This window comes from Seriola aureovittata, chromosome 5 (genome assembly GCF_021018895.1).
Source record: "Seriola aureovittata isolate HTS-2021-v1 ecotype China chromosome 5, ASM2101889v1, whole genome shotgun sequence".
In the NCBI taxonomy this organism is placed as follows: domain Eukaryota; kingdom Metazoa; phylum Chordata; class Actinopteri; order Carangiformes; family Carangidae; genus Seriola; species Seriola aureovittata.
In genome coordinates this window covers 12,509,722-12,535,078 of record NC_079368.1, presented here as the reverse complement: position 1 = coordinate 12,535,078, position 25,357 = coordinate 12,509,722, and the positions used below count along the sequence as shown (strand labels likewise).

General features: G+C 41.3%; 4 protein-coding genes across 6 annotated transcripts; 2 read left to right on the top strand and 2 right to left on the bottom strand.

Annotated features, from left to right (window-relative positions):
* Positions 1-3,981: 3,981 nt before the first annotated feature.
* On the bottom strand, positions 3,982-7,768 carry wdr54 (WD repeat domain 54). Of its 2 annotated transcripts, none has more exons than XM_056376489.1 (10): positions 7,706-7,768; positions 7,100-7,383; positions 6,482-6,544; positions 6,250-6,316; positions 5,845-5,901; positions 5,612-5,748; positions 5,313-5,413; positions 4,838-5,000; positions 4,542-4,616; positions 3,982-4,374 (listed from the first exon to the last, which is right to left on the bottom strand). In XM_056376489.1, the coding sequence occupies exons 2-10, from the start codon at positions 7,322-7,324 to the stop codon at positions 4,243-4,245; spliced, it is 1,020 nt and encodes a 339-aa protein (XP_056232464.1). In that variant the 5' UTR covers positions 7,325-7,383; positions 7,706-7,768; the 3' UTR covers positions 3,982-4,242. The 2 variants fall into 2 exon arrangements, with proteins under 2 accessions (XP_056232464.1, XP_056232465.1); XM_056376490.1 differs by having other exon boundaries at positions 5,621-5,748.
* Positions 7,740-10,606, top strand: LOC130169606 (uncharacterized protein C2orf81 homolog). Of its 2 annotated transcripts, none has more exons than XM_056376486.1 (4): positions 7,740-7,825; positions 8,235-8,496; positions 8,665-8,871; positions 8,980-10,606. In XM_056376486.1, exons 2-4 carry the CDS (start codon positions 8,257-8,259, stop codon positions 9,835-9,837), a joined length of 1,305 nt encoding a protein of 434 aa, XP_056232461.1. In that variant the 5' UTR covers positions 7,740-7,825; positions 8,235-8,256; the 3' UTR covers positions 9,838-10,606. The 2 variants fall into 2 exon arrangements, with proteins under 2 accessions (XP_056232461.1, XP_056232463.1); XM_056376488.1 differs by having other exon boundaries at positions 8,738-8,871; positions 8,980-9,185.
* Positions 10,607-10,739: 133 nt separating this feature from the next.
* nol6 (nucleolar protein 6 (RNA-associated)) lies at positions 10,740-24,700 on the top strand. The gene is made up of 26 exons (XM_056376484.1): positions 10,740-10,960; positions 11,284-11,496; positions 11,648-11,764; positions 11,892-12,071; positions 12,220-12,388; positions 12,557-12,685; positions 12,824-12,987; positions 13,102-13,222; positions 13,378-13,436; positions 13,559-13,660; positions 13,880-13,995; positions 14,183-14,360; positions 14,537-14,659; positions 14,999-15,147; positions 18,329-18,404; positions 18,744-18,884; positions 19,081-19,198; positions 19,513-19,667; positions 19,843-20,006; positions 20,329-20,481; positions 20,602-20,699; positions 20,861-20,985; positions 22,821-22,910; positions 23,008-23,208; positions 23,990-24,091; positions 24,273-24,700. The coding sequence occupies exons 1-26, from the start codon at positions 10,922-10,924 to the stop codon at positions 24,420-24,422; spliced, it is 3,432 nt and encodes a 1,143-aa protein (XP_056232459.1). The 5' UTR covers positions 10,740-10,921; the 3' UTR covers positions 24,423-24,700.
* On the bottom strand, positions 15,141-18,392 carry LOC130169605 (E3 SUMO-protein ligase ZBED1-like). The gene is made up of 2 exons (XM_056376485.1): positions 16,600-18,392; positions 15,141-16,447 (listed from the first exon to the last, which is right to left on the bottom strand). The coding sequence occupies exons 1-2, from the start codon at positions 18,097-18,099 to the stop codon at positions 15,899-15,901; spliced, it is 2,049 nt and encodes a 682-aa protein (XP_056232460.1). The 5' UTR covers positions 18,100-18,392; the 3' UTR covers positions 15,141-15,898.
* Positions 24,701-25,357: the final 657 nt, after the last annotated feature.

Sequence of the window (25,357 nt, the reverse complement as noted above, 5' to 3'; positions counted from 1 at the left end):
GGCAACCAAGCCATCCCAGTGCAGATGGCAGGGTCTGATCATGTTTATTTTACTCGAATCTAATGCACTTAAGTCCCATTGCCTACCCATGCCTTCTAAATGACGTTACTGTGGATATGTATGCTAGTCGTGTGTGTGTGTGTGTGTGTGTGTATGTGTGTGTAGAGTTGAGAGGTCAGGTCAGACCTACTAATTGCTGTTGTATAATGCATTACTCCGAAATGGTCAGTGTCCTCTTAGCCCTGTATTCACTGCCCATTTTTTAACTACTTAAATGGCAAAAAATATCAGATAAAACAATCAATCCTGGAGTTTTTTGACAGCAGCAACGCATCCCACCTCCAATATCTGCCTGGGAGTGAAATATGCCATCACTGGCATCCAGTACAACAGTGCTATGCTTCCACTCCTGGCTCACAAAGCACTTTCCCATTTAGAGTGTTGCATTGTACGACCCTGATGGGGTACTATGTAAGGTCAATCAGGCAAGCTTGTAAGTAATGGCAAGGTAGGACCACTACTGAGGTGCAGGATCACATTCATTTAAAGTGTGTTATAGGCCTCAATTTGTACAATATGTAACCCGACATGTCTAATATAACTGGGATTCAGTTACTCAGAATGTGACTGAGTGAACAACAGCCTTGTCATTCTGAATTACTTCAACTGAGTCCGTCGACATTGTAGTAGCTATCCTTTTATTTCTTTCATCCACGGAGCCTCTACTTCTCTTCTCATGAGCCATGGTTTGTGGAGAATAGTGTGAGTCAGCCTTTACTGTATGTTGAGACATTTCCCCCAAATCAGAGGCCCACACAGACAAGAAGGGTGGATTGTCCTTGCACGGCATGTGTGGGTGTGACTTTTCCATGGTAAAGTCTAATGATCTACAGACGCTGTGGTTGCATAGGTGGGTCACTTGGCTTGGCTTAACTATAATCTAGTTTGTAGCAATAGAACAGTTCCACCTTACCACACCACAATCCATTAATTTTTGTCATTTTTGGCCCACTGTTTGCAGACTAGATGAGCTGTCCAAAGTCATGAGACCACATCAGTCACACCACATTCCAATTATCATAATCAGCATGATAAAAAAAATGACAGATGCTGTTTTTCATCACTCAATACCAAAACAAAATCTTTTTCGACACAAAGCAGCGATAAAAGACCCTTTGCCCTTATTAAAAACAGTCCAGAAATAGCAAGTGACGGTGTGAAAACAATTATACAATGTGAAAGAGGTGGCTTGAAGTGATGAATTTACAGAGAATTATCACCTCAATCTGCAGTTCCCCTCAGTTTACAGAGCTTGTTAGCTGATCGGCCCTCAAAATCAATGCCCACACCTGCATGCATGCATATAAAAATACTATGCATACAGAAAATACAAATGCTATTTGCTGATCGCTTGCAAATGTTTTTTTGACCTCTGTGTTTGTCTGCCTTAATGCATTATTTGTCGATCGGCACATCTGTCAGCAGGGGCAGTTTGTTAGGTCTGTCAGTTTGTAGTAACCCTCTCCTTCTCATTTCAGTGTGTTTAATATGGAAGATCTATTTATACAACATATCTGCGGGAGCTGGTTTCCCAGTTGCTTCGTCAGAGAGCTGGTCTGTCTGTGGCAGCAAGCTGGAGGGGCTTTAGGCTCTTCATCCCCCCTGGTGAGGCTCAATCCCAGCAGGCTTAGCGACACAGGCCTAGGCGGCTGCCACAGGGCTGAATGGCCTTGGGATAAATTGCCCTCGGTCTACCACAATAATGAAGAAACACACAAACAACCTAAAAGATATTCCTGCTGTGGTGCTCACAGAATCACATACAGATACAGATACACACCACACCTGCAAACACGTAAGGTTTGCATATAACAGGCTCTGATGGATGAACTTGTATCATGACACACCAGGCATGTATAGTTTGGGTTGTGCACTTATCAAACTTGTTTTGTTAGTTATTCACTTATATCAATAAGAATGTGAGACTTTGACACATCCCTTAATAATTTGCCTTAATCATCAGCATGACAGCCTTTCTCGAGGGATAAGTCTTATTCATATTATGGTCAAAGCTTTTCGGTGTGATTTTATTAAAGTGACACATCGGACTACTGGGGGCCTTTTACTGAAGGTCTTGCAGACTCTATTTTTGTCTTGTCACTTTCATTAATAAAAGATTTCAAAGTGTCTACTGGGGAATATGAGTAGGAAAATGTTGCTCTAATACCATTATTATTTGACACACATGCGTACACAGTCCACATATATTCACATCCATATCTGAGAACAGTTCATGTTGGGGTCTGATCTCTCCAACATTGTGTGCTCAGCTGTGTGTAACACCTAAGAGCCGACTATTGACAAGTATTGCAGCAGTACACAGCATGAGTGGCCCCGGGGCTGTGTATGGGACTAGAGTGTTGCACAGCACTATTGACTGAGTTAACAAGGAATAAATTACTGCTGTTGTTTGTCTCCATGTGTTTTTCTGAGAAAAGTGATGTCATAATCCCCATCTCTACCCTCAGTCCTTCCTTTAACAAGATCTTTTACACAGCTTTGCTTGTTTCATGTATCACTTTGACTGACCTTTCCTTCCTGCCGTACTGTTCCAGATAGTTATGTAATCTCAGTGTCCGTGTCATTTGGGACCTCATATTGATAGCTTAGTCCTCCACTGTCCCTCTCCAGCCAGTGTAGAGCCACTCCACCCCAGGCATGGGAGGCATGACACAACATGACAGTGAAAAAATTATTGATTTCATAAAGACTGTGTGTGTTCATGTCAAGGTAGCGCAAGTTTGTGCTTTACTTTTGACCTGGCCATTAGCATTAACATGACTGTCAGTTGATACTGAATTTAAGTTGCATAACCTGCCATGTGTGTGGGTTCAAAACAGTCTTGTCAGTTGATGTTATGAGACCAGTGTTGACTGCAAACCAGAAAGGGATAGAACTTGGGGATTTAACACACGCTTAGCCCTAGACTGACAAACACAATTCCCAGTTGACCTGATTCTTCTTATCTTGTCACGATAAGGTGGGTGGGATTACAATGATACCTGGCTGCCTGATGTGAACTTTAAAAAAAACTTGTGACCTTCAAAGACCGGATTTTTTTTTTTTTTCATACGGCTGAGTTGCCAAAATTTGTTTTCAGTACAGGCATTTTCAGCTTGTGTCAACAGATCCTTGAAAACAGAACCTCTATTGTACTTTGTGATGTTTTGTCTTGCGTTGGTTTTGCCCAATAAAGCTGAAAAATTGGTTAATTGTAGTAATTAGATTGTATTTGTTTTCAGCAAAGGCCTTTCTGGTTCATTTTCAAGGAAATAGTGAGACCCTCTGTTTCTACTGTTACTACAATAAAGCATGGTATTTATCAAATTTAAATGCCTATTAACTATTAAAAAGAAATAAGGCGTAACCAGAAAGCAAGGATAACAAATACATTGTAAACATCAAAAACACAGTTGGGGAAAAACACACTTCCCTCAAATGTAGATGTCTTGGACTGTAAAAGAAAATTAAGATAAAAAAAGAAATACATAAAAGTTAATATCTAATTTTACATAAATGTCTGTCACGTTAGGCTGTGGACATGGCAGGAAGCATAAGAATAGATATGCATAGGAAGCCATCTGAAATTAGCCAATACAATGAAAAGAAAATGTCTCAGACCTCCCTCTGTGATGTGCTCATGTTTACTGGCTGACATGAGTGCATGCACCTGCATCCTGTGGCCTGCACACAGTATCCAATCACAATGTGGAGTTTCTGTGATACTCTGTCATCAGTCAATATCCTGTTAGACAACTCCACCCTGCCCTCTAGTGAAGTCTACTTGCACTACACTGTCACAGTCCTGTTCAAAAATAATTAACCCACAGCCCCATCTACTGGTCTATTTATGAAGTGCAAAATTAAAACAGCTTTCTTTATAAAGTGTTTACTGGTACAATGTTTGACACAGTAATCATGTCAGAAAGAATTACAGAATATTTTATTACTTTTTAAAGCTACATTCAAATACATGTTAACATTAGTACTTAAAATATTTATATAAACTTTAACACTTTACTTTTGCATTATTTTGTTATTTTCTAATGTCATTCCAACCTTTGCAGATGTCAGGAAAGAAATGCAGAGAAACAATCCAAACGATTTGTTAAATGTCCTCGGCATTGCTGAATCCCAACGCAAGTTCACATTCATGCACTTAGCCCCAATGAAGGCGAGGTCCTACGACTGTGTGTAGCGGATAATCTCACTCAGGTCATAGCCTGTCACTGCAAAGGCATAGCCATCACCATCACAGAACTTGGCGCCACAGATTTGTGTGTCTGTCACACACTCATTGTGCAAATGGGCGACCTAAGAGGAAATGGGGAAAACACAAAGGCAGGGTCTCATTGAGAGTAAGAGAAAAATAATCAAATATAAGGTAAACCTGGAGGAATGGTCATAAATCGTGCCTTCATGCTGGACTTATTAAAAGAACAAACTATACTTTTTTTATTTCTTATTTTAATAAAAGTTACCTCCACACTGTTTGTCTCTGGGGTCAAAGTCAGATGCCACACCCTGACTAGAGAATCCTCGGCAGCAGACAGAAGCTTAAAAACACAAACAGATGATCAGTTTTAAAACTGCAGCGGTATGATATATACCCCCCCAAAAAAATCACCAAGAACCATCTGGACATATGTTAGAGCTAAATGAATTTAACAATTTAACTAATTATCATATTTCATTTCAAAAACTATGAATCTCTTTTTTTTTTGCCAACACAATAAACTGTAATTTCTTTCTTATCCATTTAGTTTATACAACTCACCAGTCCGGAAAAAGGTGCAATGTCTAATGAGTATATCCAGCGAGCATGGGCGTTGACCTCAGCATGCAGAATTCCCGTCACTGCCTCATAGAGACGGATCTGGCCTGTGCCATAGCCTGCCACCACTGTACCTTTCCACAACTTAACAGATGAGCAGCTCATACTGAAAGCAGTGAGGAAGATGGAGGGTCATTGTCATAGGGGAATAGAGGGAAAAGATAATGTACATTAGATTAGAGGAAGGAGGGGAACTGAGGAAGGTACAACGGACAGTGTAATGGAACATAAATTAGAGTAGGTAAGTACAACAATGTTTGACAGGGAGATGAGAGGAAAGTGCGAGTGGAAAAGGTGATTAAGGTTAGATAACAGAGTTTCATATAAGTAATTTTCAGTTGGCTGCCATTGCACCCCTTATTTTAGCTCAATTTTACATTGCTTACCAAAAATTACTCTAACACAATCAACTTCTTACTCAAAGCCAGGGATCTTGTTAAGCAGCTGAAATTCCTCCCCTGACTTCCAGACACAAAGGTTGCCCCCATCATCTGCACTGACCAGATCAGCTATGCACTCCTGAGGAGAGGAAGACAGAGACATAGTGAAGGGATTATGTAAAGAAAAAAAAAAAAGGTTGTATTATGTGAAGTGGTAATTTATTTCGGTAATTTTCCATTCATGGAAAAGGTAGAATTATCCTGTATCGACAAAAGTTCAGATAGACACATCACAGAGAATGTACTCGCTGAACTAGCAACACTAGCACACACACACCATACAAACCTGGCTACCAGAGCACTCAGAGGCCATGTCAGTGATAGACTCCTTGTGCTCCTCCAGGACCTCGGACAGGGTTATATTACTGCCTTTACTGGGAATATCAAATACGAAAATTGCACCTGATGAAACGCCTAGAGAGAGAGAGAAAGAGACAAGTAGACTGTAGCTTTATAGCCTGTATTTTCAATATGTGTAACTAAAAGAAATATATTTCACTTTGCACTTACCCACACATATATAATTCTCCCACACAGCTGATATCCCTCGAGCAAACACGGCCTGAGCTGGGACACAAATAACTTCTGTGAGTGCACTAGATTTAAAAAAAAATCTACCAGTATCTATGAATAAACTTAACAAAGCAGAAAAATACTGCTCATGTGTACAGCGTCTTCACTGCCATTTGTGATTGTGTAGTAATAATTTAATAAATTCCGTTAGAATAACCAGGTCCACGCAATGATGTTTTGATTCTGCTTGTGTCATGAGGATATGTCAACTGCACTGACATATTTCAGGAAGAACTAAGTATATTACTATTATATCATTCAGTTTTCATGCAAATAATTGAGACAGGTCAGTCTTTGACTGCCTATATATAAAGCAAATCCACAGCTTATATGTAAGTTTACCTGTAGGTGTTTCTGGAGTATCCAGAGCATGCCAGTATACCATGATGGAGCCATCTGATTCATACATCTAAAACAATGGATGTACATGAAAATTAAAGGGTGCAAAAACATATACATAAATACTTGTGTTTTTTTTTATACGTGTGTAATTTAAAAAGAAATATTCAACACCCACTTCAGCACCATCATTGTACACAACCTCCAAATTTGATGACAGGCGCTGACCACTCACCTGGATGCCTTTCTGAGAGGTCACAACCAGCAGATCACGAGAGGGCAGAGCACAAAATGCAGCCTGTTAAAAGAAAACACAGGATTTCTTTATTTTCATGTGCAAGAGCAAAAGAAAAATAAAACAATGTTAAAATGTACCCTTTAGATTTGCCAGAAACCTATTAAAGAATGTAGTAAAATTCTTAACAGTTTGTGTGGTAGTATTATTCAGTCTTGGCATGGCAGAGCATCACCAAATTAAATAAATTAAATTAAATTAATTCTTCAAAATATATGACAAGTGTATTTACATTTAGGTTAACTTGTCCATTAACTTTCGTACCCCTGTGTACGCATGGGGATACGATTCCTACAGTCTGTCATCTGATTTAAAATCATAGACTTTCACATTAAGAGTCACTCAGCCCTTAACCTCACAGTTATTGCTTCATCTTTGTTGTAAAACAGAGTCAACTGGACGAAAAACGGCCCACTCCACGCACATGTAGAAAGAATATGAAATGGAACTTTTTTGATGTTGCTAGAGATCGATGAAAGTACCTCAAGGGCCACACTAACTTCCTGTCCCACCTGCTCTCACTGTGTGACATAGCTAGAAGTTGTACTATGGCCTGACCTGCATGATCAGCGAAGTGCTTGTAGCAACATTGGGCTCTTTCGACTGCAGCTGACGGTGGGAGTAGTTGAGGCCGTCCCAGGACGCGCTGACCATGTTGACCACGTTAGCATGGACCACCGTGAAGTAAGTGAGGCGCCGCGGGGCGATGCGCAGGACACCGAGGTTGTTGTACAGCGCCGAGGCGCTGTTTTTGATCTGGATGCTCTTTTCTTTGTGATACATCGTGCAATCTTACCTTAACAGCGCAGTTTTGGAATGGCAGTGCGTAATCTGGTATCAGTCTAAGAGAAGAAATAATGGTCACCACAGTTAAAGTCTAGTTAGGTGGAATGAACGATATAAAGGCTTATACCATTATTTGACATGACAACGCTAAATATTTAACAGTAGCAGCAAGCTAACTTTAGATGTGTTAGCAACTGCAATAACACAGGTATTTAAAAAAGAAGATACCGTCACTTTTGTGTGACTACATGCACATGCGCTTGATTCAGACTACATAACAACTGATTCTTCCACTATTAGCGCTGTTGTGATGGATCATTACATATAAAGTTAGCGTAAACGAAGCACAAGTCTAGCTATCGTTAGCAACAGGATTACCTTCGCGTCCTCCGCAGCCATAGAGACAACGCCACTTCTACGTACTACGTCACCCTTGCGTGCTCGGTTGCTTAGCAACCGTAGACTATACGAAACAGAAGATACAAAGTAGAGTGCAAGGTAAGGTTTTTACTTGGACTTGAGCTCTTAATGTTGTAACAGCAATTATTTGCAAAATGTAACCTATACATGTCAGTGTTGCAGTCGAATGGTGATATGTGTGGCCATGTAACAGGTTATAATTACCCAAAATTAAATGATACACGTATGACTGACTTTCTTCTTGGTTTCAAAACACCGCGGTGAGGTTTTAAAGACCAAAAACTAAAATACACGCTTATCTTTTGCGCTTTATCTATACGCATTGTCTTATTTTTTTGTCCTATATGATGTTGATGCAGGCGATTTTTCCATCAAACAGATTCTGGGCATTATAGTTTTATATAACTACGTATTTCCCATGAAATGAAAACATGTTTTTTGATTATGCCATTCATGTTTTGTTTTGTTTTTCCTTCTATTGTTTGAGTTTCATCAGCCTCTGAGTAAAGATGCCCCGTTCAGCAGCAAAGTCCCAAGCTGACAGGGCTAGACGTATGTCGGCCGTCCAAGTGACCCCACCTCTAGCGCAGGAACTGGAAGCGGAAGATATCATTCCTGGTCGCTTAACACGCGCCCAGTGGATGGACATGTTGAGCCAGGAGGATGCAGAGGAGACAGTAGGGGAGATCATGGATGAACTGTTGAGCAAGGTCATGGAAGGCTGTTTGAAGGCATACATTGAACGACAGGTAAAAATGAAAAGGTCTATACGCTTTTTTATTCTGATTTCACTTAAGTGTGAACATCATCTTATTGATTACCACTCATGGAGAGACCGATGAAATGATTTATCTTGCTTTCATTCATTTCAACAACATATAATACATGTACATGTAACATCCATGGTGTCCTTTAAGATAGCACCTTTTTCCGCATCTTGGGCCAAGAACTACTTCACACAAATTCTAGAGCAACAAATCCTGTGCCCAGATGAAGGAGAAGGACCCGAAGAAGCATGTAGAACTGAAGACTCAGAGCCTGTGCCAGCAACTTCTGATGCCTGGGCTCAAGGATGTGTACCTGTTGTCAGTGCTACCCCTCGACCTCATCCCACTACACAACAGGTACTCTTGATATGTCTTTTCTGAAAGTCTTCTCTTCACATTTCAACAAAGAGGTTGTTTGTATCCATATCTGCAGTATATCTGTATCTCTATATCCACTTCCAACAGGAGGCTGACATTCTTGAGGTCCCAGCACAAACAGAGCCAAGGGTCAACCACCAATGTAATATTATGACTCAAAAAAACAGCTCTCCAATCCAATCTGAAGACGAAACAAGTCCCAGGAGGCCTGTGACTGACAAGCACTATAAAGTGCTTAGTCCTCAGCCACGACTAAAAACTGGTCGTGAGAAAAAGCAGAAAGTCAATTTACCTCCCAAGCCTGTCCCAGGCAAATTGCTGCCAGTCCTGTCCTGCTCAGCAGAGAAAAAGTATGTGGAGGTAGAGGGTAAAAATAAGTTATATTCTGTTTCTAACCATAAGACTGGACCATTATATCAGCCTAAGGACTACCAACCCATACCAAGACTTGATCCCTCATGCCTGCCTCGACACTGCATCTTTCCTCAATATGAGATTGTGGACAAAGACTATACAAAACCCAATTCCAAGAAACCAAGTGGACTATCCAAACTAGAACCAAAATATAACAGGCAGCAAACTGAGCAGAAAGTAACCAAACTGACACCACTAACCAACTCCAAGGATCAGCCAAAAAAGTTTCAGAGGAGAAACGAGGCAGATGTCTTTCTGAGGAAAGTGTCTCCCTTTAGACATAGACAGGAAGGGATGGAATTCTCTGGGTCTCTGAGGCTGGATGCAATGGTTTTGGCCAAGGGTGTTTCTCTCCGGGATCCACAGGCAGTTGAAAGCAACCCTCTCAAATTTACACTTCCTTCCCAGTCTACCAAGCTGAGGCCAATACAAAGTGATATAGCTGTGCCACTGTTTTCAGTCGATCAGTTTACCACAGGCCGACCATCTCTGTTCACCCCAATGGTTCAGTCGAATAACTGTGACAACTGATTCTGACATTTATTTAGAACAGAATGTGGTATATGTTAATGAAATAAAAACAATCCTTCTAATGCAAGAACATCTGACATAATGTCCAATGTAGGGTACACTGTAAAAGATTTGTGTTTTGAAAAGATTCCCACTCTAGCCATTTTTCCATATATTTGTTAGCTAGTCTGCATTTGCAATACAGTGAGATATACTGCACTACATTTTAAAAAATAGTTCCTGATACACTTTGATTACAAAATATTTATTGTAATTTCTTTCATACTGATATATATTTATAGTATATGTAAAAGGTATGATATGCATTCTATCAATGCCTCCCACAAAATAGAGCAAAGATGGAGAAAGACAGATGTAACTCATATACAAACAACTTAATTGTAAACCAAAGGAAATTATTTGGTCCACCTGGTTAAAAACAATGTAGTCTATAACAACAGCCCTGTAATAATTGCTAAATTCATGAAAATTATAATGTTCAGTTATTTGTTGAAATTTTTAGTTGTTGATTCAACTGGCAGGTGTTTCTATTATTTTGTCCACCCCATTTAAATCAATGAGGGTAGACTAAACAACAGAAAAACCACTCTGTATAATGCAATGCAATTCAACAGCAGAGCTGAATCAACGCCTCTTTAACACACTAACATTCTAACTGTATTAGACGGTATTAGCTTGACATTTTTAATGTAAAACAGCGTTACAACAAATAATATGAATGTAAACATATTTCAAATAAACATATTTCACTTGTTTAATAAACATTTTACCTGATTTTGACACAAATGTATTCATTGCAGGCATGAACACTGTGTATTCCTGAATGAATAAAATGTAAGGGCTCATGACAAAACTGGCTCTAGAGTACCGTGCAACCCACCTTGCTGAAGCCGACGTGACGCACGACGAGCAGTGAGCCAATTACCAGTCGCCTCCGTCGCCTCTAGGCCAATCTGGGAATTATTTTGCTTGATAGCACGTTTCACTGACCCTATGCACATGTGAGAGCGCGATGAAGCGAAAGCAGTAGTGATAAAAACTTTCAAGATATCGGATTTATCATCAGTTTAAAAGCAGATCAGACATGAAGAAGAAACAGACAGTCGCAGAGGACCCAGCAGAGGTAAGACTCGCGACATTTATCATGGTTTTAACTGACTGGTGTTTAACTACTGCTTAACACACGGGACGGGTTTACTAACTGGAACACGGGCTGTTGCTTACATGCTTTGCCTGCAATTTTGCAATAATGTCTCGTTAATTACATACAGCATTAGTAGAGACGGAATTTACAAAACGGTAATACCCATGTGACAAACGCCAGGGTTTACGCTCACAAAAAACAGTAGGTAGTTACCCCAGTTTTCATACCCTTATTCTGAGTCCTTATATAGGGCCACATGTTTAAAGTTGACTCAAGCATGCTATGTTGTTGTTGTTTCGCAGATGGTTGCCTCAGACTCATCTCATGAGGAGGAGGAAGGTGAGGCTCCCATGAAAACCAAGAGGAGCAAACCTGACGAAGCTGGAGAGGGAGAGCTGGTCTGTCGCCCCGTGAAGCTGTCTCGGAATGATCTGTACAGACCTCCCACTGTAGAGGAGCTAAACCAGCTGAAAGAGGCCGAAAGCCTGTTTCACTGCAGCCTGCTCAAAATGCAGGTGAGTCCTCCGACTTACAGAGATGCACATAAGAGAGAATCATCATCGAAGACATGAGAAGAGAAGGAAAACTAATAGGGGTTATGTCTTAATTCAAGCTTGTTTTCCCATGTAAACAATAAGCTTGTCTGCGATCTGTCACCAATAACAGATGGAAGAGTTGCTGAAAGAGGTCGCCCTGAGTGAGCATAGGAAACAGCAAATAGATTCCTTCATTCAGACCATCACCAAGCTGCTCCAGGCTGTGCCAGATTCACCAGAAGTGGAGGTTTGTAGCAATGTTACTGTGAGAAAAAAAGCTTTGTGACTGGCTCCATTCCTTTCATTCGGATCTCCACAAATTCATAAACACACACCTGTAATCACATTTATTTACTCAATATCTCTTTGCTCAGGTAAGCGACCTTTCATGGCTGTCTAGTGCAGTTAAGATCCCTTTCCTCCTGGTGCCCAAAACGACAAAAGGCAAGTTCCACATGGCACCTCCTGCTTCTGTTGATCTGATTGGCAGCTACCCCCTGGGCACCTGCACTAAACCACGCATCATGGTAGACCTGGCTGTCACGATCCCAGCTGTAAGTCACCTGCCTCTTTTTTTTTTTTCTTCATTTTTTTATTTTAAATGTGTCGCTTGAATCCTGGAGAGCAATGCAATTAGACATTATAGACATTAGACTCTAAGTGACACTGGCGTTGTATGTCTGCTCATCTTTCTGTCATTAGGATGTCCTCCACCCAAAGGATGTTGTGAACCAGAGGTATCCAAGAAAAAGAGCTCTCTACCTGGCAGGCTTGGCCCAGTATCTTACATCCTCCTCTGATATTGGAACCATGCGCTATTCCTGTCTCCATGGGAATCGACTCCGCCCCCTTCTACTGCTGACCCCTCCAGGTATTTTAACTTTTCATCTCAGCACACTAACCCTTCAAGAGCATTGTATTTAGTTTTCATTGTATGGATTTTTAGCAGCAATTCATTTTCTTTGCATGTGAATATTGAACAGTATGTATTTAGTGGGTTATGATTGTGACACAAGATGTGTTGTGGTGTCCCATCAAGACACTTCCAGCTTCACCGTGCATGTTCATGTGTGTCCACCTCCTGGGTTCTTCAAGCCCAGCCGTTTCCACCCCCAGAGGAATAATATCCGGACAGAGTGGTACACTGGATTGCAGACCTCACAGTCTGGTGAGGCTTGTTCTTCAGATATTATCCGTTTCACATTTTCTGTTCAGCTTTTGATCACTTTTTCTCAGACAACAATCATAAGTATATCCAGGACCAAATATCACTTTCATCAAGACCAATTTCATTTGTTTGTTACAGAGAGCAGCGAACCTCCCACTCCCCATTATAATAGCTCTGTTCTGGGGGATTTACTGCCCAGGGCTCACCTCCAGTTTCTCTCTGCTGTCAGCTCCCAGTGCTCGGCTTTTGCTGATGGGGCTGCTTTGCTCAAAGTCTGGCTTCGTCAAAGAGAGCTCGACCAGGTAGGAAGCTAACAGTGGCTCTTTTACTTGTTGCACAGAGCTTATATTCTTCTTTTTACATTTTTGACACTGTTTATCTCACCTCTCCTGTATTGTTCTCTCATTGTCTTACAGGGCACTGGTTGTTTTAATGGTTTCCTGGCTTCAATGCTGTTGGCCTATTTGCTGACCACTCACAGAATCAGTAACACCATGACAGCCTATCAGCTGCTTCGAAACAGCTTGAACTTCCTGGGTAAGAACATTTTAATTGCACTAAACCACTGTTTTTATTTTTGTAATGAAAGATAATATGACACACAATATGATATACAGTGGTTGTACTTTCATTAACTTTCATCACTGTTTTGAATGTCTTGCAACTTACGCACCTTTCTGTGTGACCCTCAGCATCTACAGACCTAACAATGAATGGGATCAGCCTAGCCAAAGATCCAGACTCTACAGCTGTGAGTGGTCTAGCTCATTTAAAACCATAAACCTGGGAATGTAGTTTACTCACACTTTTGTTTACTTCCTAAATTAACCATTGTTGTCCTAATGGCCTTTATTTTTTTGCTTTTCCTTGCAGCCATCTGTTGCAGAGTTCCACAATGCTTTCCAGGTGGTGTTTGTTGACCCCTCAGGACATCTCAACATGTGTGCTGACATGACAGCTTGCACCTACAAACAGGTAAATACTGTGAAAATGTGTGTGTGTGTGTGTGTGTGTGTGTGTGTGTGTGTGTGTGTGTGTGTGTGTGTGTGTGTGTGTGTGTGTGTGTGTTGTGTGTGTGTGTGTGTGTGTGTGTGTGTGTGTGTGTGTGTGTGTGTGTGTGTGTGTTCAAAGATAATTATTTTTCCTTGGTGAGATACAGCAGAGGGTATTGACCATTTTCAAATTGGTTCTCAGCTCCAGCATGAGGCGTCTGTGTCGATGCAGTTCTGGGACAACCCTACAGTGGATGGGTTCCACAGCCTCCTCATGACCCCCAAACCCATGATAAGGACAAGTGACCACGTATTCCAGTATGACTCTGATTATTAACTAATGCAACCAAAACTATTCACAACCAGTACATCTTGTGTACTACATAAGCAGCTTCGTTTTTGGAACAAAACCTGAGTTATTTTTCTTTCGGAGCAGAACTCTTTTCACATCCTCTTTAACTTCAATTCCTCATCTTGTCTTTTCTGCTTTTCATTTCCCACTCAGATTATGTGAGCTGGTAAAGCTTCAGTCCAGCTGTAAGAAACTGAATCTCCTCAGTGAGCTGATGGACCACAGTGGGAATTATGTCCACACTGCACTGCCTTTTCTTCTGTCACTGCTTCAGCAAGGACTGGGCCAAAGGATTCACCTCCTCACCCACTCCCTCTCTCCAGACCCTGAGGTGGGGAAACATTGACATTCAGGGGCTACAGATACCCATGCCTTGTTTACTCAACTGGCAGAATGTGCACACTGATTTTTGTTTTTTTCAGTCTGAGCTCCTTTTAACAAAGTCTGGATCGACGATGTTTACATCGCTGAATTTGTTGAACATACTTCATTTTTGTTTCATCACAGTGGTCCGTGGACAGTGAAGCCCCAAAGCACAAAGCTCAAAGTCCTCTCTCCTTCGGTTTGCTCTTAAAGCCGGAGCTAGCAGCCTCTGTCCTGGAAAGAGGCCCACCTGCAGACAGCCCCAAGGTAAGTCTGTCTGTCTTTTCTGTGTATGTGTCTCAATCACATGTGCAGGTGAAACAATGTTTTGTAGGTCAAACTGATTTGTGATGAATTATAGATTTTTATACCTCAGGTAGGCTTAATGTATTTTTTCCTCATATTGAGAAAGAACTACTCAGTGTAGTCTGCATTTTTGACTACTTGTATGGTTATAAATATTTAAAAGAACGTAATACTATTGTAGTAATCTGTTTCTTATATGGCTGTCATTTGCATTTTTGCAGACTTATTGGTGTGTTGTTTATTTTGTTACCATGCTTGTGCAATGATTCATTATTAACACCTGCGTTGTTCCTGTGCTAGGCAGCTGAGTTTCGTCAGCTGTGGGGTTCTCGCTCCGAGCTGCGCCGCTTCCAGGACGGTGCCATCACTGAAGCTGTCCTGTGGGATGGAGAGAGCATGTGCCAAAAACGTCTGGTCCCCAAACAGATCATCACACACCTGCTACAGCTGTATGTATTTTATCTTGGCACAACACACTGAGAGACACAACAAGACAGCACATTAATACTGGTGATTACACAGTTGTTAGTTTGATCAGTGAGTTTCTAGCTGTACTGATAATACAAATATTCAGTCTGCTATTATGGCAACAAAACAGAGACTTTTCTTTCGGTTTTTATCCTGATTTGTAGACTACTGTAAAGAAATCTACTCAAAATATGTGTTTGTAACTACAGTGTACAAAACCTAATACTGTGTCAAGGTAAATGAAGTGTATGAATGACTGCAGTTTTTATACACTGTTAGCAGCCTCCATGGTATGCCTGATGTTCGATATTGAATGCCAAGGAATTGTAGTCGCTACGTGTTTACCCAGATATTGCTGTTATCACTGGCTCACTGCCCACTGTTTTAAACCAGGAATGTCAGTCATCAAGTCAAACGATATGTTGTGAGTGAGGTGTTAACTAAGAACAGTTAGGTATTTGACCGCAGCTCAGCTGACGGCAACTGTTGAGGGAGGAATCTCTAACTTTTTGTTGACGGAAAGAATTTCAGTTCATAGCATTATTGGCACCAGCAGATATAACCTATTAATAGTGGGAAAGTACCTGCTGTCGTTATTGCCCTGCCATCTTCCACATCCTCCCTGACTTCTTACACCCACCCTTTCTTGCTCCCCACTGCCCTACAGTAACCTTATTCTATTATTTGTATCAGAAGTCAGTGTAGATCTTAATCATGTAGGGTTGTTTTAAGTTACACATTTCTGTTTACAAAGATCATCATGTCAACATGCTCTGGGCTCAGTCTTGTACGCATTGTTGCAAATGCTTGCCCAGCCTCTGACAGTAAAGATGGAAGTGATACACCAGGTACACACAAATAGTGTCTCGCCAGAGTGGCCAGTTTGGGGAATCTTGGTCCATTTACCCTCCACCAATCAAGAGGGTTTATGTCCAATGAGGGAGCAATGTCTCTCAAGTAGTAATCTACCTGAGCCTCAGAGTCTGTGGCATAGGAGGAGCTGTAGTTGTCTCCCAGGAGCAACATCATGGTGTTTTTGGTGTCACTTCTCAATTGTGAGGGCATAGCCACCTGGCTAATATCAGGTGTGACCAGGGTCTCGTGCTGTTCATCCTTTGCGCCCACTGTAGTAGTTATCACATCTAACTTTGAAACCAGTTCATGCAGTTTAACCTTTGCAGCCAGTCTCCCTGTTGGCGTCAGGAAGCTGAGATGTTTGTGACGAGGGTCCAGCATTGAGGCAATCAGAGCTGGTTTGGAGGCTAGGTCATTGGAGTCAACCTGCGAACATTAAAATGAAATAACAGTAATAAGGAATTTATATAAAGAGGATGAAGATTGTTCATTTTTGTCAGCACTTATTCTACTAATATTATAGCCAAATATATTTTACTTGAAGCACAAAATGATATTTGGCATTAGTTTATGCCTACCTCCATGTGATTTCTAAGTGACGTCTGAACTTTCAGCTTGAACTCAGAGACCTGTTCAACATCATTCTCTTTTGGCACAAGGTGAGTCTGAATGAGGCTGAACGTGATTGGGTAGATGTTTGAAATGGACACCTCTGTTTCAGCAGATATGACTGTCGTTGCCCATTTCAGAGTTGCCAGCACAGGTGTGAAATTCTCAATTATTTGCCAGCAGTCATCTTCAATCTCAAGGGTCTGGGCTTCTTGTCTGTTGGTGATTGTGCGATCAGAGAGCACGGCTTTAATGGCCCACCGTTGCTCAAGTAACCGTTCAAACATATCGCAGATAGTGTCCCATCTAGCTTTGCTCGACTGGATAAGCTTGTGCTGTGGCAGGCACATCTGAACCTGCTTGTGCTCCAAGGCCTCACTTGCCAGCAAGTTGTGACTGAAGTGCCTGACTAGTTTCCCGGCAGCAACAATGATGCGGACCAGATCCTCGCTCAGCCCATCACTGACTGCCAGCTGCAATGTAGTGGCAAAGCAAGTGGCATAGTTCCAGGTAACACGGGCACACGCGTGGACTGACAAGATGTCTTGTGTGTTGTTATGAACACATGCAGTCACTTTCCCAGCAATACCCCAGGTCTGCACAGTGTTGAGCAGCCTCTCTGTGATGCTGTCAGTACTAGTGTGGCTGTCTGACGATAGCTTGTGTGTCTGCAGCACAGCTGACCTCCCCTGCCAGTCTTCTGTTATGAACGAGCAGGACACAGTAATGTACTTTTGAAATGGCAGGGCTGTCCAGAAGTCAGCAGTGAGAGCCACTTTCTCCACTCTACCAAGCTGCACTACAAGCTCCTCCACCTTCTCATGGACGTGGCCTTCAATAAGGCGTGTGATATCACCAGCCGATGGCATTTTATAATTATGCACTGTGTATGCAAGTAGCTCACGAAAACCATCCCCATTAACCACGCTGATGGGAAGCATGTCCTTCTCTATCATTCTGGAGATGAGTTCAGTCACCTCTGCGTGTGTTGCCAGCGACACACCGTCATTAGGCATTGTGTCTGGGTGCTTGTTTTTGATGTGGTACATCATGCTGGTGGTGCTGCTCCTGTACTTCAGTTTCGTGTCGCACATGGTGCAGTGAACCTCGTCGTCCACTTTGATGAAAATGTCCCACACAGAGCTCCGCTTCAGGCGCTTCCTCTCTCCATAGTCACGCTCAGGGGGGTTGGTGGTCATGTTCACGTTTGGTGACATGATGGCAACCTGCATGATGTCCGAGTTAGCGGCACTCTCCTCCTCGATGCACTGAACTGTACAAATCACCGGTTTCTCGTCTTCGTCTAGCGGCGCCGTGGACGGATGGTGCCTGCTCATGTGGTTCATCATGGAGCTGGTGGCTCCGCCGCAGTACTTCAGCGTAGCGTCGCATTTCGTGCAGCGGACGAAGTTCCCCACTTGTTCAAAGCAGTCCCACACAGAGCTCCGTCTTCTCCCCGTACGCTTCATGTCTTGTGCAGCTAATGTCTGAGCCGAGTGTTTTTTACGTTAGCAAGTTAGCTAATGCTAGCGCTGACTGTCATCGCAAGAATGGGTATTTTGGGTAATAAAAAGACGAAGTTGTGACCCGTTTCACTTCAGCATATGCCCTGACAGAAAATAATAGTGATGTGAGTGTAGGTATGATTGTGTTGAAGCCTCGTTTTAATTTTAAGATAATATACTTATTATCCATCAGACATGCAGATATCCCCGAATCCTGTATGCGGTACGTGGGGGCGATGGTGGATGACGTCATCAAGACGGGAAGTGAGGTAAATCGTTGCTTATTTTTAATAATCATATATCCATGCATCAAATTCAAAATAATGTCGATGAGTTTCATTGAAAACAAATAGAATGTATTTGTTGGTATATATTCTTGTATGGAAACCCTGCAATGTTTGTTAAATGTTTTTATCTGAAATGTTGTGGGGGTGTTTGTATTGCTGTGGGAATATACCTTTGATTATTGATGAATGTATATTAAGTTGGTGTGTAAATGGTTTAAACCACCATAGGGCATATCAATGTTGCCGTTTCATTGCTAAATAAATACATTCTTTAATAATGTATTTGTACACCATGTGTTTAATGTGTGTTATGCGTTTCAGATGTCTAGTACTGGAGAGGAGGAGAGTTTACTGGTGGTTCAGTCTTACGATGACCTGAGTAGAAAACTGTGGAGGCTGGAAGGTCTGCCTCTCACCATCACAGCAGTACAAGGAGCCCACCCTGCACTCAGATACACACAGGTAAAGCGTTTTGTTCTAAACAGGGAACTGCTCTCATTAGTGTAATGGTTAGTACTAGTAAGCTTGTACGTAGTACTGGTAATTTTGCATAGTTTTAAAACCCACTTCAATGCAGCTGGTATTGATAGCTGTATTGCAACTGTAAGTTTTGAGTTTGGTTTTGTGACTGCTCTAACATTTAAGTTGTGCCTTGAAGGTCTTTCCCCCTATGCCACTGAAGCTGGACTATTCCTTTTTTGAAAGAGAAAAAACGTCCAGATCATTGGTGCCAAAGGAAGGAAAACCATGCCCTGCTTATATCACCCCCATCACAGGTTAGTGTTTCCTCCACAAACCAACTAATTAAAAAGCTGTTAATTCTAATTTAATGTTTTGAAAACTATATGTAAGTAATTTCTGCACATATGAATTTTCATTCTCACTGAAACATACTGTAACATCACTTGATTTGTCTGTTCCCCGGGTGGCTACATGTGTGTTCCCTGTAATTTTTTCCACTATCTGGGATGACAACAGGCAAAATTACAGAATAACTGAGTCCAAAGATGGAAAGTTACAGCCACTTAACCACAGGCATTTAGCTATACAAATGTATATACCAATGTATCAGTAACCCTTGTTCTTGCAGTGATCTGTCACATGGAGGGGAGTGGAAAGTGGCCTCACGACCGCCTCGCCATACGCCACATCCGAACTGCCTTCCACATCCGTGTGGGAGAGTTGCTCAAGAAGCACCATAATTATACGTGCAGGCCCTGCCCCACACACCTAGATGTCTGGAAGGTATTATTTTGTGTACATGTCCCACACATGTCTGTGAACTTGAACTTTACTATGTTATGGCAATGTAAAACAGGTTTTTTAAATTGTAAGTTTGTAGAACATCCATTTTTGTCATTGCACTTCACAGTATTCTGTTTATTTATACTGTCTTTTCTCCTTATGCTTATGTATCCAGGATGGCTTGGTGTTCCGCATCCAGGTGGCATATCATCGGGAGCCTCAGGTGCTGAGGGAGAGTGTGAATGCAGAGGGCCTGCTGGTTGTAAGGGACAATGAGGAGGCTCAAGCTCTGGAGATGGCCACCATTCACAAGCCTCTACTTACCAGCACATTACATGGGTAAAATTAAAACAGCAACACAAAGTAGTATGTGTGTGTTTGTGTGAGAAAGCAGGGTTGTAGATTTCCTAGTGGTTCGCTCTGTATTTTCAACCCTACACGTTGCTGTTATAACTATTAAATACAGTTGGTTTTTTTTCTGATTATGTTTTCACTTTCTTAACTGTTTGACCTACTTTTCTTCCTTTGTGTCACCTTATTTTGTGTCTGTTCTCTGTTTCTTTATTATTTTTGTTTGACCTACATGCACCATTTCCTCCTCTTTTTTTTTTTTTTTTTTTTTTTTTGCTCCATCTTATACATGTCATCTTGTTGTTGGTAGGCTTCAGCAGGAGCACCCATGTTTTGGGGCAGTGTGTCGCCTGGTCAAACGCTGGCTGGGGGCTCAGCTCTTCAGCGACGACATTTCAGAGGATACGGCAGACCTGCTGGTGGCGTCGGTTTTCCTGCAGCCTGCACCCTTCACTCCTCCTGGGTAAGTAACACTTTTTTAATAATCTGTCCACCTCATCAGAGCCATTTTTGAATATACATCTTGTTCACATCCCTTTGTTCCTTCAGTAGGTCATGTGAGTGAATTTTCTGTATTCCTCAGATCTCCTCAGGTGGGCTTCCTTCGCTTCCTTCATCTGCTCTCCTCCTTTGACTGGAGGAACAACCCACTGGTAGTCAACCTCAACAACCAGCTCACAGGCAAGCACTCTCACGCGCTCGCCTTTTCCCTCTGTGTCACACAAACAAAGCCCTCCTGACCTCCTTCTATCTACACACCCGACATACTTTAACATCCTGCTTGTATGCATTGCTGTTTCAAATCCGAGTTTAATTGTTGTTCTCCTCTCTGTCACGTGTAGCTGCCGATTACACAGAAATCAAGAATGACTTCATGGCCTCCAGGGAGTCTCTGCCTGTCATGTTTATAGCTACGCCTAAAGACAAAAAGGCATCTATGTGGACCAAGCGAGCACCTAGTGTACAGGTCAGTGGATTCACAAATACAAATGCACAACTCACACTGCTACACATTTAATAGATTAGCACAATTCCAAAAAAAAAAATTAAACATTACAATAGGTCAGTACATAGAAAAAGATAAAAGGGAATCTTGACATCAAATAGGTCACAAGCTTCTTTACAAAGAATATCACAAACAACGGTGTAGAAAAGAGTTACATGTTCTTGGCAGAGAGCAGTCGCATAGTTTCCCAATTCTGGAGCCTTTCCTTAGTGCACACAGGTCTCCTGGATCACACTGAAAAAGATTTCAAACTGTATTTAAATAAGATATTGATAATGATTTACTGTTCATAAGTGAACAGTAAATGTACCTGGTAAGAGAATGAATTTATTGTTCTGAAAAGATATTGAGATAATTTACAGATGGACAGATTTATTGCATTACATACCAAAGGCAGATAGCCATGCTTTTTTCTCAGAGCTGGAAATTGATTGTTCTGAAGTCTTTCCAGAACCTCATGTAAATCATTGATCTGGAAATGCAGAAATTATTTAAAACATTTTTTTTTAAAAATTAAAAATATCACCAGACTATGAAATAACAAACAAAATTCGGAAGAATTTCCATCTGAAAAGACCGACGGCCTTCTAAGCGAACTCTTTGAAAGCAATCCTTATGTTTTTGGAGACCATCAGGAATAGCTCACCAGTTGCTTTTCATTGCCGTCCTCTGTCGTAGAAAAATAAGGTAAATGTTTTGTTTTGTATTCCTCTGTTTGGATGTGACCATGGCTGTAATAAAAGAGTCCAGCAGCACACAGTAATGTACAGAAAAGGTGCACACACCAGCTTCCCATGGTGCGTCACTGACCCAGATAAGCTTCCTGCGCTCGCCCACCTTACACCCCCTACAAGCCCAACACTTATACTGAGCCTCTCCCAGCATCCTCTTTTTATAACGGTGGCGGAGAGCAGGAACTTTGTCCTCTGTGATGTCATCATTGGCTTAATTCACCATGCCTAATTACAATGTTCAGGAATATTTCCATTTTACTTTATCTTGTAGCCCAGATTGCATATATCAATTTCTTGTAGAATTAACATGCCCACATTCACATACTTCCAAAACTGAAAATGTGTTTCAAAACAAATAGGAACAGATGAGGAGAGTGAATTATTCTGGTGCGTAGTCTCAATTCCTCCGAATGACCACTAGAGAGCAGACTGTGATGGAGTGAATCTGAATGAATATTGGAGCTTCTTTCTGAATATACAAAATGCCTACCATGACCATGGCCACAGAAATGTTAATTAGCGATGCACATATAATTAATTCAAGTTAGTTTGAATGAAAATACATTATCCTTATGAGTGAACATGGGTTGTAATTTGGCCCCTTTGTGTAATAGTTGTCAAAATACAAACCAACTATCGTACTTGGGGGCAAGAGTATCCATCATTAGATTAAAATGCTGAAATAAATGTGCTTGTCATTCAGTAAGAAGAGGGCAGGGATTTTACAACCACTTTTCCCTCAAGTTATCTCAGACTTTTGGACCCCACTGTGTTACCTCATATTACCTGTGTTTTGATCCAGCTGTATATCTAAGTGACTTTTTGCACTAATGTAAAAGGGTGTGCTTTCATCATACCAGTTGAAACAATACTCTATATAATTCTCTATATAATGTTATTTATATTTCTATTGCCTTTTCGCATCTGCAATTGTTGGGTCAAATTTTCATGTGTTCTGTGAAATTGTATTCCATTGCTAGTGTGGCTGTACAACCACAACGATGGTCTCTATATTATATGACACTTCAGAATGTCCAAGGCTGCTTTTGGTTATGTGTTCAGATGCTGCAGCGTGTGGTGATGGTGGCTGCAGAGAGTCTTAAAGTACTGGAACATCAGCTGATGGACGCGGGCCAGATACAAGATGTCAGGGTTGGTAACAGGTTCTCACCACTCCACTTCATCGTAAATGATCTACTGTCTGAGCGAACATATCAGCATTGTGATACACGCGTCTGTGTTTGTGTAGGTGGTCATGCGCCCTCCTCTGGATGCCTACGATGTGTTGATCCACCTGAACCCCAAGCAGGTTCCCCTTCTCGGCCAAGCAGTAGACCCTCCCGCCCTTAACTTCAGCAGGGGCGTCATGACTGGTGGTGTGGCCAAGTCTGGAGGGGCCCTGCCTGTCATCGACTACAACCCGGTGTCCTTCTACCTGATGGAGCTCAGAGTGAGTCTAATCTGTCAGCGATGCACTTCATGTTAGGAAGGCGTGGTTTTATTAACAACTTGTTGACACAGGATTTGAGGAGAAAATGTGAAGCAGGGTTTAGTCACAGTTGGGTTGTTACTGGTAATACAAAAAAAAGGAATTGCAGAAAAGCGCAATACCCAGTGAAACTATTCTGTGCTTGCATTGTTCACAGAATCACAACATCCAAGCGTGAACTCTGTTAATGGAGATTTTCTTGAACTTTCCTATTTCAGCAGTTAACTTTTTCTTAATGTTAATCACCTTCTCCATACACTCTCATGCACATGACTCATATGTTTAAGGATGTTTCTCGGCAAGAGTCTTGAGTTGTTATTCAGCAAACTTGGCAAGAATGTAGGACCTCTGTCTTTCTCTTCATCTTTCTCCCTCTGTCTTTCTCGCTGCGTCTCTCTTCCTGTTCTTTCTCTGAATCTCTCATGAATGCCATGAAAGGAGCAGCCAATACATTGTATGCATTATTTGAATAAATCTACACCTAGCCAGTAATGATGGGTCACAATAGTCAATCCATGAGCTTAGACTGAGCTTATCAAACAGAAGTTGTTAAATGTAACGGCTTGCAGAGGAAGTAAATTTAAGTATCTAACTGATAAGGTTTTCGGATGCTGCCATGTTTTAAAAAAAAATAAATAAATAATAATAATCTACTTAGTAATTAATCTGCTTTGTTTTTTGACAAAAGTCTGTCATCCTGTGACCTGAACTTCTACATCACTTCCCCTGATTTTTTTTTTAGGATGCGTTTGGAGACTTTGCCCTCTTCTTCTGTGATCCCTATGGTGGAACAGTGATTGCAGTTTTATGGAAACCAAAGGCCTTCATCTCAATGCCTTTTAAGGTAAAAGATAAGTCACTCATGTCCCAGAAGCATCCATATAAGAGAAAACCCTTTTGCTAACAGCTTGCTTTGTCATCAGCATTGTATTATGTGTCACCTTAATCCTGCCCATTCTCATGTCACCATCTATCACACCGACCTTATGTTAAAAAAAAATGTTTTCCTTCATCACACATCGCAGACGTCACAGGTGTCCGCTCGGAGCGTGGAGGTGACTGGGGAGGACGTAAAAACTGTTCCCAATGTTGAAGCGATACTGGAGGACTTCCGGGTCATGGGAGAGGGCTTAGTCAAATCAGTGGAAGCCAGGACGGAAAAATGGTCATTTTAGACTACTCAGATGTGTATACACACAAAAACACACACACACATATACACACATCACTTTGACCAGATACATTAATTTTAGTATTTGATATTTTCACTAGTGATTGTTTATTGATACATTTATTTTGTTTCTGCCCGACTTATTAAAAAAGGAAAACATGAATGAATTTTGGACATCTTGTTAACAAATAATATGTGTTAATACTGTTGATGTTGAGGACCAGCCATGTTTGTTTCGGTGAAGCTGTATCATGTCCAATAAATGCATATCTAATCTTTTGATTTGACTGCCTACCAATAAGTGTATCTGTCATTGTTAATGTACATTTACAAATCAGCATGTGTTTGTTTGTTACAGTAGAGCTTAAATTATTAGTTTTCTGTTGGTCCACTTATCAAAGAAACCAATCAGCAATTTTAATAATCAATCATTTAAGTAATTTTTCAAAGAGACTCCAGCTACTCAAATGTGATGAATTGCTGCTTTTCTGTGTTTTCTGATGTAGTAAATGGAATATCTTTAGTTAGATTGGTGGCTTGGTGACAAAACAAGCAATTTGAATGTATCTTGAAACTGGTGGTTAGACACTAAAAACTGTTCTGAACCATGGCCATCGATGCAGCTATGTAATGCAGCCTGTGCAACATTCGGTATAAGACTAATTCCAAAGCACAAACGCAAAAAGAGCAGAGACATGATTATTAAGCAGAGACATGCCAGTTGACTTGCCAGCTGCTTTTAAAAATTCTTAGAAAGGGACTCTGACTGGATTTAATTTCTAATGAATCTGTGAATGGATCTTAGAGCTACCATCTTAAGTTGCTGGTTTAACAAGCGAGAGATAATCTGTAATCAAAGAAACACTCAACAGGGAATCTTGACTGAATGAAACAAACAAACACACAACACTAGACAGTGAACAGTAAAACAGTCACAGT

Excerpts from the sequence above, each read along its gene's own strand:
- wdr54 (XM_056376489.1), bottom strand. The coding sequence starts at position 7,324 with ATGTATCACAAAGAAAAGAGCATCCAGATCAAAAACAGCGCCTCGGCG. Across the intron at positions 6,545-7,099 it reads GCACTTCGCTGATCATGCAG|GCTGCATTTTGTGCTCTGCC; the intron begins GTCAGGCCATAG and ends TTCTTTTAACAG. Across the intron at positions 5,749-5,844 it reads GGAGAATTATATATGTGTGG|GCGTTTCATCAGGTGCAATT; the intron begins GTAAGTGCAAAG and ends CTCTCTCTCTAG.
- LOC130169606 (XM_056376486.1), top strand. The coding sequence starts at position 8,257 with ATGCCCCGTTCAGCAGCAAAGTCCCAAGCTGACAGGGCTAGACGTATG. Across the intron at positions 8,497-8,664 it reads AGGCATACATTGAACGACAG|ATAGCACCTTTTTCCGCATC; the intron begins GTAAAAATGAAA and ends GTGTCCTTTAAG. Across the intron at positions 8,872-8,979 it reads CTCATCCCACTACACAACAG|GAGGCTGACATTCTTGAGGT; the intron begins GTACTCTTGATA and ends CACTTCCAACAG.
- nol6 (XM_056376484.1), top strand. The coding sequence starts at position 10,922 with ATGAAGAAGAAACAGACAGTCGCAGAGGACCCAGCAGAG. Across the intron at positions 12,389-12,556 it reads TCTACTGCTGACCCCTCCAG|ACACTTCCAGCTTCACCGTG; the intron begins GTATTTTAACTT and ends TGTCCCATCAAG. Across the intron at positions 19,199-19,512 it reads TTATATCACCCCCATCACAG|TGATCTGTCACATGGAGGGG; the intron begins GTTAGTGTTTCC and ends TTGTTCTTGCAG.
- LOC130169605 (XM_056376485.1), bottom strand. The coding sequence starts at position 18,099 with ATGAAGCGTACGGGGAGAAGACGGAGCTCTGTGTGGGACTGCTTTGAA. Across the intron at positions 16,448-16,599 it reads CACTTAGAAATCACATGGAG|GTTGACTCCAATGACCTAGC; the intron begins GTAGGCATAAAC and ends TAATGTTCGCAG.